Source organism: Xyrauchen texanus, chromosome 13 (genome assembly GCF_025860055.1).
Source record: "Xyrauchen texanus isolate HMW12.3.18 chromosome 13, RBS_HiC_50CHRs, whole genome shotgun sequence".
Classification (NCBI taxonomy): Eukaryota; Metazoa; Chordata; class Actinopteri; order Cypriniformes; family Catostomidae; genus Xyrauchen; species Xyrauchen texanus.
Window position 1 is genome coordinate 37,981,828 of NC_068288.1, and position 20,268 is coordinate 38,002,095.

Consider the following 20,268-nt stretch of genomic DNA (forward strand, 5'->3'; position numbering starts at 1 on the left):
AAGTCTGGGAAAGTGTTTTGGTGCCTTTTGTGTTGGTACGACAAGGCGATGTTCCTTTAGCCGACCGCAGGCTTCTGGTGGGCGTGTAGTTCTGCAGAAATGATTTTAGGAATGCTGGAGCAGATCCAGTGACTGTTTTGTATGCCAGCGTCAGAGCTTTGAATTTAATACATGCATCAACAGGCAGCCAGTGGAGAAAGACAACGAGTGGTGTAACATGTGCTCTCTTTGGTTCATTAAAGACCAGATGTACTGCTGCATTCTGGATCATTTGCAGAGGTCTAATTGCACAGGCAGGAAGGCCTGCAATGAGAGAGTTACAGTAGTCCAGTCTAGTTATGACAAGTGACTAAACAAGCAGTTGTGTGGCATGTTCAGAGAGGAAGGGTCTTATCTTCCTGATATTGTAGGGTGTAAATCTACACGATCTTGCAGTATTTGAGATGCGGTCTGTGAAATTTAGCTTGTTATCGATGGTTATCCCTAGATTTTTGACCATTTTGGAAGGCAATACTGTAGTTGTACCCAGCTGCACGGTGATGTTGTGTTCAACAGCAGGGTTGGCTGGAAAGACAAGGAGTTCGGTATTGGCTTGGTTGAGTTGCAGGTGGTGTTCCTTCATCCAGGCCAAGATATCTGCCAGGCATGCAGCGATTTTAGCAGTCACTGTGGTGTCGCTGGGCTGGAAAGACTAAGTAGAGTTGCATGTCATCAGCATAGCAGTGGAAAGAGAAACCATGTGACTGAATGATGGGTCCCAGTGATGTTGTGTATATAGAGAAGAGAAGTGGCCCAAGCACTGATCCCTGAGGTACCCCAGAAAGTAACTGATGTGGCTTGGACACCTCACCTCTCCAGGCTACCTTGAAGTACCTACCTGAGAGATAGGAGTTAAACCAGTCTAGCACAGTTCCTGTGATGCCCAGATAAGAGAGGGTGGAGAGTAGTATCTGATGGTTTACTGTGTCAAAGGCTGCAAAAAGGTTCAGCAGAATCAGAATGGATGATCTGGATTCAGCTTTCGCCTGTCTCAGTGTCTCAGTGACAGAGAGGAGGGCAGTCTCAGTGGAGTGTCCACTTTTGACTGATTGTCATCCAGCAGCTTGTTCTGTGAGAGATAGGCAGAGATTTGATTGAAAACTGCCCTTTCAAGTTTTTTTTTTTTTTTTGCCACGAATGGGATGAGAGAGACTGGTCTGTAGTGGTCGATCTCTCACACCCCTACCGGCATATCGAGGGGTGTGAGAGAAGGAAAAGTTGTTGGAGAGAGCAGCAGGTGTTGCTGTATCCTCTGTACTTATCCATGTCTCCTTCAGTGCCAGGATGCTTGAGTGGGTAGAATTCAATGAAGCTGTCAGCTGAGTACATGTGAGATGTCTGTTTCTCAACCTAGAGACTCTGATGTACTTATCCTTTTGTTTATTTATATATCTGGACCTTCCACATCTCTTTCTGTCCTTGTTAGAGCCAGTTATCCTTTGTCTTTGAAGACTGTAGTGTACACCTTTGTATGACATCTTCAGTTTTTTTGTCAATTTCAAGCATTTTATAGCCTTCATTCCTCAAAACAATGATTGACTGATGATTTTCTAGAGAAAGCTGTTTCTTTTTTGCCATTTTCTATCTAATATTGACCTTAAGTCATGTATAGTCTATTGCATACTGTTGCAACTCAAAAATAAACACAAAAACAATGTTAAGCTTCATTTATTGATCCAAATAGCTTTCAACTGTATTTGAGATAATGGCAAGTGATTTTCTAGTACCAAATAAGCAATTTAGCATGATTACTCAAGGATAAGGTGTTAGAGTGATGGCTGCTGGATATGGGGCCTGTCTAGATTTGACCAAATAGTGATAGTACTGTTTTTTACATCAGCAATGTGCTGACTATACTTTGTGATCAGTTGAATGCCACTTTGGTGAATTAAAGTACAAATTTCCTTCTGAAACAGCAACATCTGTACATTATTCCAAACGTTTGGCCACCAGTGTATATTCTGAGTAAAGACTATACAGAGTATTGCTTTCATGTTCTTACTTTTTATAATCTCTGATATAAGATCCATTTAAATATGTTCTAATAAAGAAACATTTCTGTCCCAAAATAACTGGTATAATCATTGTAAACGTGGAGTTAAATCCTCGTGGTTTGAGTATGATTGAGGAAGCGTCCACTCGCGAGTCTTGACCGAATGCAATGTAAATAAAACATAGAGATGAAAATGTCCCAGTGTCTACAACTGTATTATATGTACAAAGGGAGATGAGAATGCTGCAATAGTGAAAACATTGACATTAAAACACTTAAACGTTTTCTCTTTGCTCTTGATTTGAGCACAATAATCCTCTGGGAGTAAACTGAACAGCACGCAGCTCCTCATGAACCGGGAAAACTTTGTGCTGATGATCGCCTCGCTCAGATACTATCACACATTAAAGTAAAAGATAACACACATGGTGAAGTGCTGTGTTAATAAAAAATGGATGGGTGGATGTTTGGTTGGTTACACTACTATTTGGATGTGATGACACGTGGACTGTGATAATGGCCTATTAGAAACAATATAAATATGAAAAAAAATAAAATTGTAAGATGAATCAATTTTTGTGTAAAAATGTTGTAACTTGTGTCAGTTAGCGGAAATAATGTGTTAAGGAGATGTTAAAATAAAGCAATAAACCATAAGAGGCCATGCGTTACAGTGATTTACCATGGGTAATCTCTTTTACTGTGGATTTAATAAAACAGCAGTAACAACAAAATTATAAAAGACACCAATGTCCAAATAAGTATTTACATTAATTAGGATAATCAGAATAAGCAATTATTTTGGTAAGTTATATAATTGTAATGATCCTAAATGAAGGATGTTTACGATTGGCAAGCAATGTAGCATCTTGTCACATTTACATAGAACACAATTTTAACACAATTGTTCAAACTATCTAGTCAGATCTAATTGTACATAATATCTAATCAGAATGTTTCATTTGAATTATCTGACAGCCATAGTTTTATAAATCATGATATTGCTTCTGATTCATTTGTCTCACTGGAAATGAAAGGTCAAGTTGTGTGCATTGAATTGCTGTATACAGTATGCAGTTTGTGTTGTTGTATACAGGTACTGCACATTTTGGCCAATGTACTTAGTCGCCCAGGCGTTCCATGCATACATTATACATTATCAAAATGTACATATGGTGCATACTGAAAGAATAGTATGGTAGCCTGTAGTTTCAAACATATCCTAACATATAACATGAATAGTCATGAGTACACAAAGACAGAAATGTTGTGTGAGTACATATATGTGTAATGCTAGTAACTTGAGCATTTGATTTTGTTCTAGGATGTGCAAACATCTCCATGTTGTGTTCCAAATTTCTCACTACTGAGTTTGTATAAATTCAAGATGCATTCCAATCTTTCTGCGCAAGTCATTCTGTGACTCGCTGAACATGCCCCAATGTGTAAGGAGAAGCATTGATTAGTCATCGTATTCCACAGGGCGGTCAGGAAAGGAAGGATCAGAGACAGACTACAAAGCATCACGTCTTGACGCAGATATAAATGTAGCTTTGTGTGGCCAGAACTCGGTAAGCAGATAGCTCTTGATTCTTTTTAATATTGCTTCTGCAGCTCATGGCCCACACGTCATCTAGGTGGTGTGCTTCTATCGCTTAGCATTTGATATTTTGCCAATAAATCAAAGTTAAGCTCTCAGCACAAGGCATGTTCTCTGAGCCATATTAAATGCATATTTATTTTAAAAAGCCAAACTGAAATTGTTTAATATCTGTGCTGGCAAGCCTACTGCATTAATGTTTGATTTGTTCTGGGAGAAGGCCACAGCACAACTGGGGATCTCAATGTTACATATTTATGTTGCTATGTTTATTTATCTATCAATTCATCCATTCCTTTCCAAGTTATTAAAAACTAAGCTGTATTGGTTGTTGATGTACATAAAGGTATACAATGTACTTCTGAGAATTCCTAAAGTCAACTGTTAGAAGTTTAAAAGGTCTCAAGTTTTGGAAAATGCACATTTGACATAAAGCACAGAATACATGAGAACAATTTAAAAGAAGAAAATGTGACTGGTGCTTGCATGTAAAAAACCTGCCACAATCACATGGTGTTGTAGGTGGTTGCCAGCACTTTGTAGATGGTTGCAGGTGTCCTGAGTGATTTCTAGCATATTGCTATCCAGTTGCTAGAGTGTTCTGGGTGGTTGCTAAGACATTGCAAGTGTGTTCTGGATGGTTGCTAGGTGGTTGGCAGTGCCACAAATAGGGAAGAATGCAAGTATTTTGAGACACATTTTTAATAGTTATTTTTACCTTGACACAAAGCCATAAAAGTGCACCGCTCCTGGAACAGACACTGTGCATTCGTTAAAGTCATCCATCTTGCACATTTTTGAAGAGGAAACGATCGAAAAACAGCACTGATGCACACCCTAGCTTGTCAAGTCATCTTAAAAATGTGGCGAGACATGGCGCAACAGTCAAAGACATCCATCTAGTGCATGTTTTTACATAGGAAAACAATTGTAAAACGAAGCAGATGGACACAACTAATTTAGTGTAAACAGCCCCCTAGCTTGACACTTTGTCTTAAAAACTTGGTGATCTTGCACGAAACACTGGAAAAACAGCGAGATGTGGTGCAATAGTCAAAAAATGTCTGCCAAACTCATGTTTATATAGGGAAAAAAACTCCACAGATGGATGCAAAAAAATTGTTTGGTCTGCGCAGACCCTACTTTGACTTAATAACGTGGCATCTTAAAAATGCAGAAGTCCTGGACGAGATGCTGAAAAAACACTGAAAGTCAAAAGTCAAAGAAGTCAAGAACACTAATATTGATGTTTGCCTTTGCAAGCACCACTAATAAAAATGTTTGAGGAGGAGAGTTTTTTTGCTGTTGCAACTCTACTGCAAAGACAGATCAAAATCAATCCTATTTAGTATTTCAGTCAGACGCTATCAACATCTCACATGTTTCTTGAATAATCCAGACAACCTTCTACAAGAGCACCAGCTCCACAATCACATTTGCTCTTGTTGCCTTTTTGGAAACGGCTTTTAATATGTCGATAACATCCTGCATATGGTGGATAATGATAAGGCTGCAGGTAAAGATTCAAATCAAACTGAGTCAGTCCTAGTTTTACATCCTCCACCCCTCCCCTTCTCTGTCTCTGCTTTCCAGCCTGCTTTCAAACACTTTCTCTGGTTAGAGACGTGAAAACATACGTTGGGCAAGAGAGCTCCCGGTTTTGTTCATCGAGTTGAGAATGAATTAATTGCAATAAAAATGTGTTCAGAAGAGTTGTATGTTAAAGTTGAGTGTTTGTTGTGGATCATTTTTGAAGGATGCATATGGATTGCATGTGTGGAGTTTGACTATGTTTTGAGGACTTAGGCTATGTAAATTTAGAATGAATCATATCTTATTTAATGATGTATAGCCCAGAGTGTTTTCCAGTGTAGTGAATATGTGTAATACGTGTTATATTTGAAAATATGAGTGGTATTGTTGAAACAGCAATACATGTCCTTAAAGCCTGCTTTAAATGCATACAATTCTGTGAATGTTCTAAGAATGTATTGAGGTGATGTATGCTGAAGCATATTGGTAGGCTAATGCCGTTTGTATTTTCTTTTGATGTTTAATTTCTGTAATTAATTTTTGCATATATATATGGCCACATTTTTCTTTTTAATAAACAGCCGTCAGAATAAAACCCAAAAAGTTATTTTTGTATCCTGTGGACTATTTTCAACCCCCCAGTTACACTTAGATGTTTCAAGCTTGTTTTTGTTTTGTTTTTAAATACAACTATACAGAGACAAATACAGGGTTGTTTTTGTATCTTTCAGTCTGGAATAGTTGGGTTAAGTCTGGATTTTTAAGAATTCCTTTTGAATGAGAGGCAGGAAAGAAGGAGTGAAACATGGCTGCTGTATCCACGAGCATTAAAGCTTAGATTCAGACTTGAGCAGACTCTGTGTGTCAGAAGATGTTTTGGGTTAAAGACCTGTCTTTCCCTATTCTTTGATCTCTTGCAGTAGCCTGTCAATTTCGCTGCCCACACTTGATTTATTCTACCTAGAGCCATGATCAAACCCACACAGAGTCTGTGCGTCTTTTTTCTTTTTCTTTTTTTTCGTGTTTACTATGCTTATTGTAAGAGGAAAAGGAGTTGAATATTTGGAATAGATTTAAATAAAATGTGTGAAATAAACCTCAATGTACTGCACTCAGTTGACAGCATAAAGTGTGATCAAATTAATTAAAAATAATACAATTGTAGCATTTTGTCTTTTGAATTTTAAGCTACGTTTATTTCAATCTATTTTAAAGCTGCTTTGTGTAATTTTTAGACATTAAAATACTTCCTCTCATCTCAGCTTAATGTGCAGAGATAACATTAAGTAAATTGAGTGTGTTTGGATGCACATTAATATGCTGATAAACACCAAAAAAAAAAAAAAAAACGTTTTAGAACAAATAAACAAAAAACAAAAAAAATGCATTTACACAAGATCTGTAATCGTTTGGCTATTCTTTGCTTTTGACATAAAAACATAAAAAGTCATATGTGACACTTCTGTTCTACCCTCTCCATATAATACTTGAACTGGCGTGTCCAGCATGGGAGGCTGGTGCACTAAACAGGAGGCAAAAGGCTAGATCCTCTTAAATCAGTCGCACCTCTTGAGGTCAGGAGAGTGAGGTTTATACACATTGCACAGCTATCTATCAGCTGGCCACCGTTACACATACATACAGTACTTGTGCACATTAGATAAGACAGTAAAACACCAGTAAACATGTTTACATGCAGAGCAAAATCTAAGTAATTGGCCAAAAATCTGTGTGTGCCAATCGGTAAATGCTTAAATAGTTTATAACCTTACCCCGATAAAAGAGAATTGTTTAAGGCATTTACATGACCAAGTGTTGTCGGGTTAATACACATATGTTGTAAGAATGTAACTGTAAACTTGCTTTATGTTGCTCTGTACTTAACTTAAAATGAACTGTCTGTAGCTGTTCCCCCAGACTAACTAAGCTGTTGCTCTGTTGGTCCCCAAAACCCCTCAAAAACCAGCAAACGAAGGCCAGCTAAGACCAGCAAACCAGATTAGGCTGGTAATATATTTGTATATCGTGTTGTGTAAATCTGATATTTATTGTAAATTGGTATATGTCTCATCCCTGTCATGACTGCTATGTTGCTCAGAACTGCACCCAAGACTTTCACCTACTGTTGCACTTGTGTATATGGTTGAGTGACAATAAAGGAATTTGATATTTGGATTTTTTTAAGATGCTTTTTATTTATTTAAAAAAAAACATTCAGCAGTGGGTGCTACAGTACACAACTCTTTTGGTGCAAAATTGCTCTTTTCGTTTTATTTGAGTGGCCCAACAGTAACATTAGCTCAGCCGATTTTGGGGCGGGACTATCTGTTTTTTGAACACTGGAAAATAGCAGAGTGTTCTGAAACCTGTGAAAACAACACGTTTCTTATTTTTCTGAATAAGAGAAGCCTAAGATTTTGTGATTAATAGGTATTTGCATTCTATGGAAATCTATGAAGCTTTCTGCTGAAGTCTGCAGGTGCCAATTACATGCAGGCCTACCCATGACCACAGTTCTCTGATGAATAATAGTATTCAAATTTTGTATGTTTTCTTACTCAGAATTTCTAAGCCCGGTTGTCCAATGTAGCTTTTCTGCATTTGAAAAGCTACATTGCTTTTCAAATGCAGAGACTGTTTGTTCCCATCGGAAAGAACAGTCAATCAGGATATCTCTTTAATATCTCAATTGTTTGTCCTAGACAGCAATGAGATTAAATGGAGAGCAGTGGGATTTTTCTTAAGAATTTTCCCCATACAAAAAGACTCTAGTAATCTCAGATGTGTGTCCAGAGTTTCAGAGGAGATTTCAGCATCTGAAAGGATCCTCCGTTTTGCCAAGATACCAAAGTTTGTTATCAAAAGTCAAAGATTTCAATATGTATTCAATAATTTCTCAATAAATTCTTCTAAATGCAAATTATCTGGACTATGCGATACACATTCATTTTATAGCTCTGTCCTGTTACTGTGTCAAAAATTGTCCAGGAATTTCCCTTGGTGCCCTTAGCCTTATTTATGTTTATATATAGAATTCAAATATTTATTATTAATATACTTTTTTCAGATGTACCATTTTAGAAGACGGCACCCTCAGGATCACCAATGTTACCAAATCGGATGCAGGCAGATACATTTGTGTGGCCAGAAACCCCTTCGGCACATCCAGCAGTAGCGGCACATTAGTGGTCAAAGGTAAAACACCTTTAACATTTCACAAACAGCACATTTCTCTCACTTCTAAGTGGATGCCTTAAATCCGGATGAGGACCGGTGAAAAAAAAGTGAGCAACTCAAGCATGAAATTGATAATGAAATATATAGTTGTTTTATGTTCCTGCTGGTTTGACAGAGGAATAACTCATCCAGGCTTTTGTCATCTGTGAGTTATTGGTCCAACCGTTGGTGTGAACAAATAGCCGTCCACAGCACCAGCAATGGATATCCTCCATCCCCAGCTACTCTCTGCATGTTTAATTAAAAATACTGTATGATGCTGTTGCAAGCATAGTTTTTATTTTTTCTTCAATTTCCTTCTATAATAACGTATGACAATACATTTACATGCTTTTTGGACACTATGATGGCTTCAAGAAAGGTTATTAAATATCAGGACTATATCAATAAACATAAATTTTCTGTTTAAAGTGGGGTCCAAAAGTTTGAGACCACACTGAAAATATATAATTCAAAATATATTTAAAATTGGATATAAACAGAAAGTTTTAGGACTTTGAAAAATGCTAAATAAACAATAAAATTTGGGATTTTTATTATTTCTAAGTCACTAATCAAATAAGAATTGACTGTTAACTCATTCCTATGACCTCCAAGATCTTTGTCCTAGCAAAACTGTCCTTTTTCTAGAGGTCTGCAACCTAACCCAGGTCCAATGGGACCTGAGAACCCGATGGGTTTCAGGCAGGGTTCAGGTCAGTTTTTCAAGTAGGGCTTCGGGTTCGGGTCGGGTTCAGGTTTTTATGAATTAAAAAATAAACAGGCTTACTGAACTTGTTTCACGCATGCGCTTTCACTCACAGACGAGCAAACGTACGAGCTAGGGGCCATTCACACCGAACGTGTTTTTCCATGTGTCTGTTCTGTTTTCCCATTTCATTTTATTCCTATGCAAACGCATGCTGGACGAATGTCTTTGACACGTCTCACTTTTTCTTCAGCGTCTTGTGCAGGACCGGCAGATTATAAACACTATGTCAAGTTAAAAAGAACTTCAAATTTTCAAAAACGCGTGGTGAGACACCTGCGCTCTGTTTCATTCTTTGTGCTGCGTCTAGATTATTTTTAGCATAGTTGAACAAAGATTCAACAATCTGAACAAGTTCTGGCTGCCTAGAGAGGACTGTTGCAGTGTTTAATTTTATTCTAGATTGTTCTGCACCAAGTGATGTTTCAGCAAATAAACAGAAAGGCAATGCTTTTTCCCCTTCTGCTCTACTGTACTAAGTGGCTGCTGTGCCTTCTTAAAAATGTGTATGTTTACTGTTTTAGTACTGTTACGAATGTTGCCTATATGCTTACATAAAATACAACCTATTGCAACAGTACCGGCTAGGAGAAGAAATTAGATAGTAAGCGATTTCGGGGTCGGGTTCAGCCTTAAAATCTGATGGTATCATTTGGGCTGGGTAGGGTCAGATTCAGGTTTCATTTCAAGGCCAGACCAGACCTCTATTTTCTTCCCTTTAATGCACTCAAAATTATTATTTTTTTTTCCTCGACAGAACCAACCAAGATCACAATCCCTCCACTAAGTATGGATGCCACAGTAGGTGAGAGCATTGTCCTGCCATGTGAAGTATCTAAAGACTCCACTCTACACCCCACCTTCAAGTGGTTCTTCAATGGGAAACTCATCGATTTCAGTAGACATGACCATTTTGGAATGATTGGAGGGGTGCGTTTCTGGCATTGCAATAGTTATATTATTTGCATTAACCTTCAATTCCTCTTAGAAAGCATTCTTTTGAGAACAGGAATGATAGTAGAAAGACTTATTGCAGTTTAACTTTTGTTTTAACTGAGCTAGCAATGAGGGGAATTTGAGTGCAAGGGCACCTGGCTGCTCACTGAACACTGAGGCACAAATCTGTCTGATTACAGGATTTACTTCGCACACTGTTTAGCATGCCGAGAATCTCAAAAGGCTATCCACAGGACCCACTCTCTCACTGTGTAGCTCCACAGAGCTTTTCAGATAGCCATGTATTTCTTTTTAGAACCTGGAGAGAGCAATGATCAAATGTGCAAATGGCCGTGCTCTGAGTAATGGTAGAAGAACTGCTTGTCTAAGCGAGTTAGAGGAACCTTATCTGAGCTAGCTGATCAAATTTGAGAGGCAGTGACTTTTTGAGAAAAGTCAGAGTTGTAAAAATTTTGCTTGTCAGGCCTGAAGAAGTAATGGAAATTAACAAAATTATAAAAAGTCATGGAAATTACCACACTGAGTATAGATTTGTTGTTGCTCTTTGTAAGTGCAATTAAGTCGCAAAGAGGTTTCTGGCCACACAAGTGTACCTACCAGGGTTCAGTTTGGTAAAGGAGGTGATCCTAAAACTATTTTTGACAATAAATCACAAACTGAAAAGTAATGGAAAAATCATAGAAATTTAGTGGTCAAAAGATGTGGGAACCCATATCACAAAATTACTAATATACCACAATATTCACCATTTCTAATATTCCACAATATTACTATATTATTATAGGTTACCATGAACAAAAAATATGTTTTTTGGACACTACCATGGCAATACCAGGGTATTCTTTGAAATACCACATAGTACTATTTTCTTTCTTTCTTTCTTTCTTTCTTTCTTTCTTTCTTTCTTTCTGCAGTACCAGTAGAAACAAAAACCTGGCAGTACAATCACATACACAACAGTTCAATTTGGAAACCATCCCTTACAAATAATGTAATGTGTCTATACCATGATACAGTGAGGGTATCAGATGGCAATATCATGGTACTTTATATGTATTTATATCATTGTTCTAAATTCTAACCCTATTCACATAGAATGGTATTTACAAGGTCTCTGAGGTACTTCAAAGAATACCGTGGCATTACCATAGTACATGTAAAAAACCATGATACTTTTTTTAAATAAAACAACCTTTAACGTCATAATCATCATTGTGCATCATAATCATCATCAGTTTGAATATTGAATAACACAAAAGCAGTCATTGCCTGCTTAATTAATTGGCCAGTTAAACAAATGTAATTTTTTTTTTTTTTTTTTTTAGGACAAGCAAAAACCATGCTATTATTTGAAGTACTTTGGAGTAAAACATACTGTAAATACTATCAAAATAGCATGGCATCTGAAGCCGTAACTGTACCATAGTATCGACTATACATTGTGATGTTATCAGATGATAATACCATAGTACGTTTTTATTACTTTGTTATAGTATTATATGATAGTACCATAGTACTTTTTGATTACATTGTGAAGGTATAAGATGATAATGCCATAGTATTTTTTTTTATTATTTTATAATAGTATAAGAGGATAATACCATTAGTACTTTTTGATTAATTTGTGATGGTTTCAGATAAAAACACCATAGTTTACCATTTACCATAATAACATTTAAGGGATTCTACTCTAAACATAAAACATGATGTTTTATTAAATACTGTGTCTTTTTCAAGGGGTCATCTGGGGATCTTATGATCAGAAACATACAGCTGAAGCACTCTGGAAAGTATGTCTGCATGGTGCATACACCAGTGGACAGTGTGTCCGCGGCAGCAGACCTAATTGTCAGAGGTACGTGTGCCTCCTACTCAACGAGGTGTTCAGTATTCTACACTTTTCTGAACATTTATCAAATATTAATTAAAAAGGCCTCACACTTTGCCCCACTATTTCAGTTTTATTCTGTTACTCGGGTCTTTAAGTAATGACTACAGGAGTATCTGAAATCAATGCATTAATTCCCTGCTTCTTGCTCTTTAGAATCTTTTGTATTTCCATCATCAATTTGAAGGATCTTTCTCTATGGTTCTGAATATTAAGCATGGTGACTTTTGTGGGCAGACTTGATTCACATTGCAAGATACTTGGTCACCTTGCTGTACCCTTGTGTGATGAGCACACACTGCAAGTTTTGAGTCCTTTTTATCTCTGCTGGTTTTGTCAGGGCCCCCTGGAGCACCGGTGGGTGTGTTGGTGGGGGACGTCACAGATAGGACCGCTCAACTCTCATGGGGCCCGGGGCCAGACAACTACAGTCCCGTTACCCTCTACATTGTGCAAGCCAGGACGCCATTCTCTATTGGTTGGCAAGCAGTCAAAACTGGTATAGTAGTCTGCTTACCCACTTATAGAATTTATTACAAGAAGCATACATATCCATAGGAAAGAGAAATCACAAATTAGATAATGCAGTATATCAATTGTTTCTCCTAGATTGCAAACAGTTCTAGTCACCTGATTCTCAGATCAGGAGTTTCAGAAGAAATCTCAACAGTGCATGATAAAGTCTGCAATAAACTAATCTGAGATTTCTATGAGAACTCAAACATTTCTCATAAAATTCTCTGAAGGCCAAATTATATAGGCTACGCTTTCCACATCATTATTTTATTTTTATTGTTTAATCTCTATACACTTACTGTGTCAACAATTGTCTCATTTGTTTCCATTTTATTTCTCAGAAGGAACTTTAAGAAAAATCTGAGACAAAGTTGATACTTAAATGAAAATGAATTCTAAGCTCTTCTGAGCAAACTCAGAGTAATAAAATGTTCCTCTGGCAATGCTTTCAACAGTGAGTCATTTATATGTGACACTTTGACAATTCTTAAGAGTGAATCATGAAAACTCCTCTTTTCCTCTTTTCATAACATGCACCTGTGAAGATAATATATATATATATATATATATATATATAAATATACACATACTGTATCTGCAAAAGTCATACAAAATAATTATGGTAGGCTTCTCATTGTGGATTTGTGCAGATGGGCATTGATGCATTTTTATTCCAAATTTCTTTAATCCCAGTTCCTGATTCTGTGCCTGGACAGATGATTCATGCAACAGCAGTGGATCTGAATCCGTGGGTAGATTATGAATTTAGAGTTGTGGCTATCAACAGCGTGGGGGTGGGGGAGCCTAGTGTGCCATCCAAACCCATTCGCACCAAAGCTGCAGGTACGCTTTCATCCCCCCCTTTTCCATATCTGTCATCTCTAATACATCAAGAAGGAGAAAATGTAATTAAATTCTGTAATTAGTTTAAACCACTTGGAGTGACTCCTTGTAGTAGAGTTCAGGAATGAGAAATAAATACTCAAGCATTCGCATCCCTTATCCTGTGTATTGTGGGTATATCCAGATTGCAGAACAATTACACACAATTAGGACACAAATGAAATGCACAGAAATGGAATTGGCATCACAGGAGTACCAACATGTAGCTAATTACTTTAAAACTGCATGAAAATAGTTTTTTCAAATGCAGTGGTGTCATTATTACATGGAAATCTTTTACGTTGCTACATTCTTTAAAGGGATAGTTCACCCAAATTCCACATCTGTCATCAAAATACTGTCATTATTTACTCACCTTCATGTCATTCCAATCCTGCATGACTTTAGATCTTCTGTGGAACACAAAAGGAGATATTAGGCAGAATGACAACCTCTGTCACTATTCACTTTTACATCTCCTTTTGTGTTCCACAGAAGAAATTAAGTCATACAAGTTTGAAACAACATGAAGGTGAGTAAATTATGAAAAGAAAAATCCTTTAAACACAAACATAGCTCATAGGAAGATATTCTACCTCATTCAGAACCATCACAAAATATTTTTCATCTGATATGCTCTGTGCACTCTTCTGCCTCTCAGATCCTGAGGTTACTCCAGCTAACGTAAGTGGAGGCGGCGGCGGCCGAGGCGAACTCGTGATTGTTTGGGAGGTGAGCTCTGTGACTTATGCAAACACCTTTATTGTGATGGGAGCATTTTAAAATCACTCTTCTGTCATGAATCGGATTGTGAGTGAATTCTCCACGGTGCGTGGTTTAAATTAGACAAGGTTTAATTAAAAGGCAACACTGTCATCTCAGCTTTTTTTCTTTGCTCCATCGGGATTGCTCCCTCTGGTATGTAAATCATAATGAAGACACAGATATGAGACATTTCATAGCGGTAAATCTTAAATGACAATGTTTATCAATGGCTTTCTCATAATCTCACCGGCTTTCATGGCACATGGTGGCATGTTTTAATGCAGTATTGCTTTCAAAATATGGTGTATTTTTAGTAAATGCAGGGCTTTCTTGAATGACACAGTAAAGCTTGAAGCTGTCAACTTTATTTACTTATATTCAGTGCTTTTCAGCTTATGTAGGAAACAATGTAAACATACCAAGGAGAATTACTTGTCAACAGGTTAAGAATGTAACAACATGTCAGCCTGTTATTTGAATGATTTTGCTTTTATGCAGTTTATTATTGCTCATACATATGGTTAGGGATTTGAACCAACTTCTGTACCTAAATAATAAACTTCAATGTGTAAATCATCTCACACCCAGCATGCTAAAAAATTAGTGATGCCTCAAATTGTGAGGCTTGTTGAGGAGAGTTAGGATATTACTTTTCTAAGCGATTAGACTTATAACAATAAAATAATCACATACACACTGAAAGTGGAATTGGAGCCCTATCAAGGGACCAGAATATAAATAAAGACTTAGGTTGGGATCGTTTATCTATGGCCAGTGAGAAATCAAATAGCTACCACCCAGAACACCCTAGTAACCACACAGTAAGGCCCTAACAACTTCTCAGAACACCCTAGCATCTGCATAGAAATGTCCTAGCAACCTTCCAGAAAACCCTAGTAATGACCTAGACATTCCCTAGAAACTATGGATAACACTGTAGCAACCACATTACTAGGCCCTGGGAACCATGGAGAACACTCAAGTAGCAAAGCCCTAGCAACCACCCAGAACACCCAAGTAACCACCTAGCAGTACCCTAGCAACCACCCAGAACACCTTAGTAACCACACAGTAATGCCCTAGCAACTACTTATAACACCCTAGCAGCCACATAACAATGCCCTAGCAACTAGCCAGAAAACCCAAGTAACCACCTAGAAATTCCCAAGAAACTATGGATAACACTGTAGTAACTACATAACAAGGTCCTGGGAACCATGGAGAACACCCATGTAACAACCTAGCAATGCCACAGCAACCACCAGGATCACCCAATAAACCACATAGCAGTACCCTAGCAACCACCCATAACACCCTAGCAACCACATTGCAACACCCCAAAAACAACCAATCAGAATACCCAAGTAACTACACAGCAACAGCCTAACAACCACCCATAACATTCTAGTAACCCCACAGTAATTCCGTAGCAACTAATTAGAACACCCTAGCAACCACATAACAATGCCCTAATAACCATCCAGAAAACACTAGTAACCACCTAGAAATTCTATAGCAACTAAGTATAGTACTGTAGCAACCAAATAATTAGGCCCTGGGAACCATGGAGAACAACCAAGTAACAACCTAGCAATGCCACAGCAGCCACCAGGATCACCCAAGTAACCACCTAGCAGTGCCCTAGAAACCACCCAGAACATACTATTAACCACATAGCAATGCCCTAGCAACTACACAGAACATCCTAGCAATCACATTGCAACACCCCAACAACCAGTCACAAAACCCAAGTAACCACTTATCGATGCCTTAGTAACCACCCAGAACACACTAGCAACCACACAGCATCAGCCTAACAACCACCTAGCAATGCCATAAAAACCACCAGAACATTGAAACAATGCCCTAGCAACCATCCTGAACACCCTCCATAGCAATTGTATAAAAATGCCCTAGCAACCACATTTATGCTACCAACCACACAGCAACAACCTGGCAACCACCACAACGCTCTAGCATCACTACACCAAGATTTTTATGGGCAACATTTATTTAGAAAAAAAAAATAATAATATTCTACTTATTGTGACATTGTTTTTGATTCCCATCTTTTTTCCCACAGCCTGTGCCAGAAGAGATGCAAAATGGTGACAAATTTGGATATGTCGTGGCATTTCGACCGCTTGGCAGCTCGACATGGAAACAGAGCGTGTTGGCCTCAGCCGATGCATCGCGATATGTTTTTAAAAATGACAGTTTTCCGGCACTCACTCAGTTTGAAGTCAAAGTTGGCGTCTACAACAACATCGGAGAGGGACCGTTTAGCCCTGTGGTCATTGTGCATTCAGCAGATGAAGGTCAATATGCTTGTATTCTATTTTGATTGTAGTATTGCAAATTGTTCAAGGGATTAACCAAGCATGACAAAAGTTGATAGATATGCTGCAAGTTTTAATTACACACCCTCTACAGCTGTGTTGTTGCACTTTGATGCTAATTACTTTACTCGCACCCTTACATTTCTATACAAGTGTGATAACAGCTAATTAGTTCTAGACAACAGGTGGTACGTGGTAGCACTACAGACAGAAAGCAGATGTTGGGTGAATCATTTAACTGTAGACTCTTTGTCTCAAGTCATCTATTCTTATACGTTCTTCTTATTTGTTCTGTTGTTATTTTTTCTCATTCATTTCTCTTTTTTTCTAATGGCTTATGTCATGACTTGGACAGAACCTTCAGTAGCTCCTTCAAGGGTATGGACTCGCACTCTATCAGCATCTGAGATCGAGGTGTTCTGGGAACCTGTCCACCAAACCAGCAGTAAAGGAAGGATAACAGGCTATGAGGTACATAAACGATTATTAGTCCACTGACCAACTAGTCCAATTCTTCCCAATTCTAGTCCTGGAAAATTGTATTCAATTCAATTTATTTGTAGAGTGCTTTTTACAATACCACAATAGTTCCACATTTCTACCTTCAAAGGAATGTTCCGGGTTCAATACAAGTTAAGCTCAATCGACAGCATTTGTGGCATAATACTGATTAACACAAAAATGTCACAATGTTACAATGGCCAATTTTTGAACATTAATAAAATTCCCACTTTTTCAAAAGTATAGCCATAAGACATAAAGGATATGCATGTAAAAATGACTTTAGTGTGATACAATCACTTACTAACCATTTCTGTGTAAAGTTATATCCAATTTTACAACTTCATTAACATGGCAATGTAATGTCAACAAACCCTAAAACGACTGCAAAAATTACAGTTTAAACAACTTTACAGCTAAAATAATACATGCGTTTTAACAGAAGAACTAATGTAAGTTATTTCATGAGTTTAACTTGTAATGAACTCAGAACCTTCCTTTAAATCATCCCAAAATTGGCCCTGTTCACAGTGAAAGTGAAAGGGGGCACTGTTTGAAGGCAGAAATGTGAATCTTATGATTTTATAAAAGTGCTTCCATTAATTATTTTGTGAGCTGTGAAGCTGTTTAAATATTTTTTTTACTGGGATTACAGGGTCTAGGGTATTATGTTGTCATAGCAACGAAGTTGTAAAATCTGATATAAGTTTATGATGAAAAGGTTAATAAGTGATTTTATATCACTAATACCAGGTTACATGCATATTGTCTACTATATTGCTAAGTATATTGCTATACTTTTGAACAGTGAGCATTTTCAGATTGGCCCCATTCACTTCTATTGTAAGTGCCTCAGTGAATCACAGATTTTAGATTTTAAGCTGAGATGACAGTGTTGCCTTTTAATTAAACCTTGTCTAATTTAATTAGATTCACGACAGAAGAGTGATTTTAAAATGCTCCCATCACAATAAAGGTGATTGCATAAGTCACAGAGCTCACCTCCCAAACAATCACGAGTTCGCCTCGGCCGCCGCCGCCTCCACTTACGTTAGCTGGAGTAACCTCAGGATCTGAGAAAAGGAGAGATGAGTCTAAATGTTATTTTCATGGTAATCAACATTATCCCACAAATGCTATTGATTAAGCAATATTCCAGGATCAATTCAAGTTAATCTCAGTTTAAGTAAATGTATCTTGTTTTAAGGACGTTTACATATATTTAATGGAACACAAGACCAAATACTGTGAAAGAATTATGTTTTGCAGTGTGAGAATTACTTGGATGGTAGACCATCACTGTATTAGTCAAATCAATGTATGTAGGTCCTTGAGGATGGTATGAAATATGATGAGTCAAATTAAAAAAGAAAACCACTAGTTCAGACAACCTGCTGACTAGTTGATTTTGAAAATATACATAGTTTTGTACAACAAAAACAGCATGAATGGGGGGCAAAAGAAATTTGAGATACCTCACCTCAATCAAACTCTGTATTGTATGCACTGCGCTGATGGTAGGGTGTGCAATTTCCTGTTGCCCAGCCAGAGTGTACGATCCCCAGGCCACATTTTTCACAATCTCATCTGCAGAATGAAGAGGTCTGTTCACAGCTGGTCCTGTTTCCCAGGGAGCGCCAATGCCCAGGCTTTCTGGGTACTTATATAAATCACCTTTCAGATGTGTGGACACCATACATCAATTCCCCCTCTTGCAAACACTTCAGCTGCTAGGTCGTTTCACACGGCATGTGAAACCCACAGGATTTTGCCCATTTCTCTCCTTCCAACCCGAGCTAGTGTCCGTAAGAAATCCCAGGTCACTTTGCCATTCCGTGGTGAAACCACAAAGTCGTTCACAGCTCCGGGTAGTAAAAAGCACATATGAAAATCCACAAATACTTCCAAGAGTCCCTTGCTGCTGTGCGCAGATGTTTATTGAATGCAGTAGAAACAGAAACCGAGTCATAGTGACTTTGGCACAGAGCTAGTGCATTGAACCCTAACGTACAGTAGGAAAAAATAAGAAAAAAGAAAGAAATATCCACCACCTCAAAAGTCAATTACTGCAGTCAGGATGGAAGCACACTTTCCCAAGACTGTACACTAAATAGTTACACCACTCTAGTGCACAGTATTTGAGATGTTTGTGTTCATTTTCTATTAATCATAGCAGGGTTGATTCATCAAATTTTGATCAAACGATGGAGAAAAATGTATAAACTGGGCATATTTCCAGACATTCGGTTTAGACAAGCACACTTTCCACATTTTAAATGGCTGATTCAGCTGCTTAGGTTATAAAATACATTACAAGTAAAGTATGCCAGATCGCGGTTTGCAAGATATGGAACTGTGCTGTTTCTTGATTTGCATAATTCCATTTATGTGCATAATTTGTGAATTGAGTGGTAAAGTAACGCGGGAGCATGTGCAAATAAATAATACTATCAGCTAGCACAATTCTTAATTAATCCACCCTAGAACGTAGTGAATTAATAGTAAATCCTCCTAGTGACTCCCTTTGTGTGAATCCCTAATTATGTCGATTTTCTTCTGGGAAAAAAAAAAAAAACTTTTGTTATTTTTTTATTATTTAAAATAATATTCATTCACTTCAGATATATCATATCAATGACATAGAAAAAGCTGTTTTATTCTACATAAGGAAGGTTGCTCCCTCATGGTGGCTGCCATGGTGAGATCACATGACTAGCAATGTCTTGCAGTTTGTTAATAAACAAAACGTAATATATTCACACCGATAAGTGTCAGTATCAAGTTGAAGACCACAGTTGTAATTGTTGTTTAGGAAGACATTCACTATATGACCAAGAACAACATAAACATTCAATTGTATACTGTCCTTTTAAATGTCATCTTTACCATAATGAGTTTCTTGTGTTTGGAGTTACAGGTGCAGTGGTTGGAGGATGGGTCACCAGAAAGTAATGCAGAGAGAGTGAGAGTTACAGAAAGCTCAGTCAATATCACCGGTCTGAAGGGAAGCACACTATATCTGGTGTCAGTCAGAGCACACAACAGCGCGGGAACCGGACCCTCCAGTACCCCCATCAGCAACACCACAAAGAAACCGCGTGAGTATATAGCTTTTTCATTTTTTAAAAACGTCTTTTAGGTTCATACACAAATGTGATTTCTCAAGAGCATTTTGGACTACCACAATCATCAAAGTAGATTGCTTTTGAAGTAATTTAAACCATAATATCAGCTTGAGAAAAGGGAAATACTTTATAGAAGTTAATTCCT

The 20,268-nt window shown here is 37.7% G+C and overlaps 1 protein-coding gene across 1 annotated transcript in view; it reads left to right on the forward strand.

Annotated features, from left to right (window-relative positions):
• The window catches only part of LOC127653773 (contactin-4-like), a 133,749-nt gene that overhangs the window by 107,542 nt on the left and 5,939 nt on the right, over positions 1-20,268 (forward strand). The window contains exons 12-20 of the mRNA XM_052140545.1: positions 8,233-8,360; positions 9,908-10,080; positions 11,845-11,962; positions 12,336-12,494; positions 13,205-13,354; positions 14,055-14,125; positions 16,242-16,476; positions 16,853-16,968; positions 19,916-20,096. Coding sequence (XP_051996505.1) covers positions 8,233-8,360; positions 9,908-10,080; positions 11,845-11,962; positions 12,336-12,494; positions 13,205-13,354; positions 14,055-14,125; positions 16,242-16,476; positions 16,853-16,968; positions 19,916-20,096 — 1,331 coding nt within the window. The remainder of the gene's footprint in view (positions 1-8,232; positions 8,361-9,907; positions 10,081-11,844; positions 11,963-12,335; positions 12,495-13,204; positions 13,355-14,054; positions 14,126-16,241; positions 16,477-16,852; positions 16,969-19,915; positions 20,097-20,268) is intronic.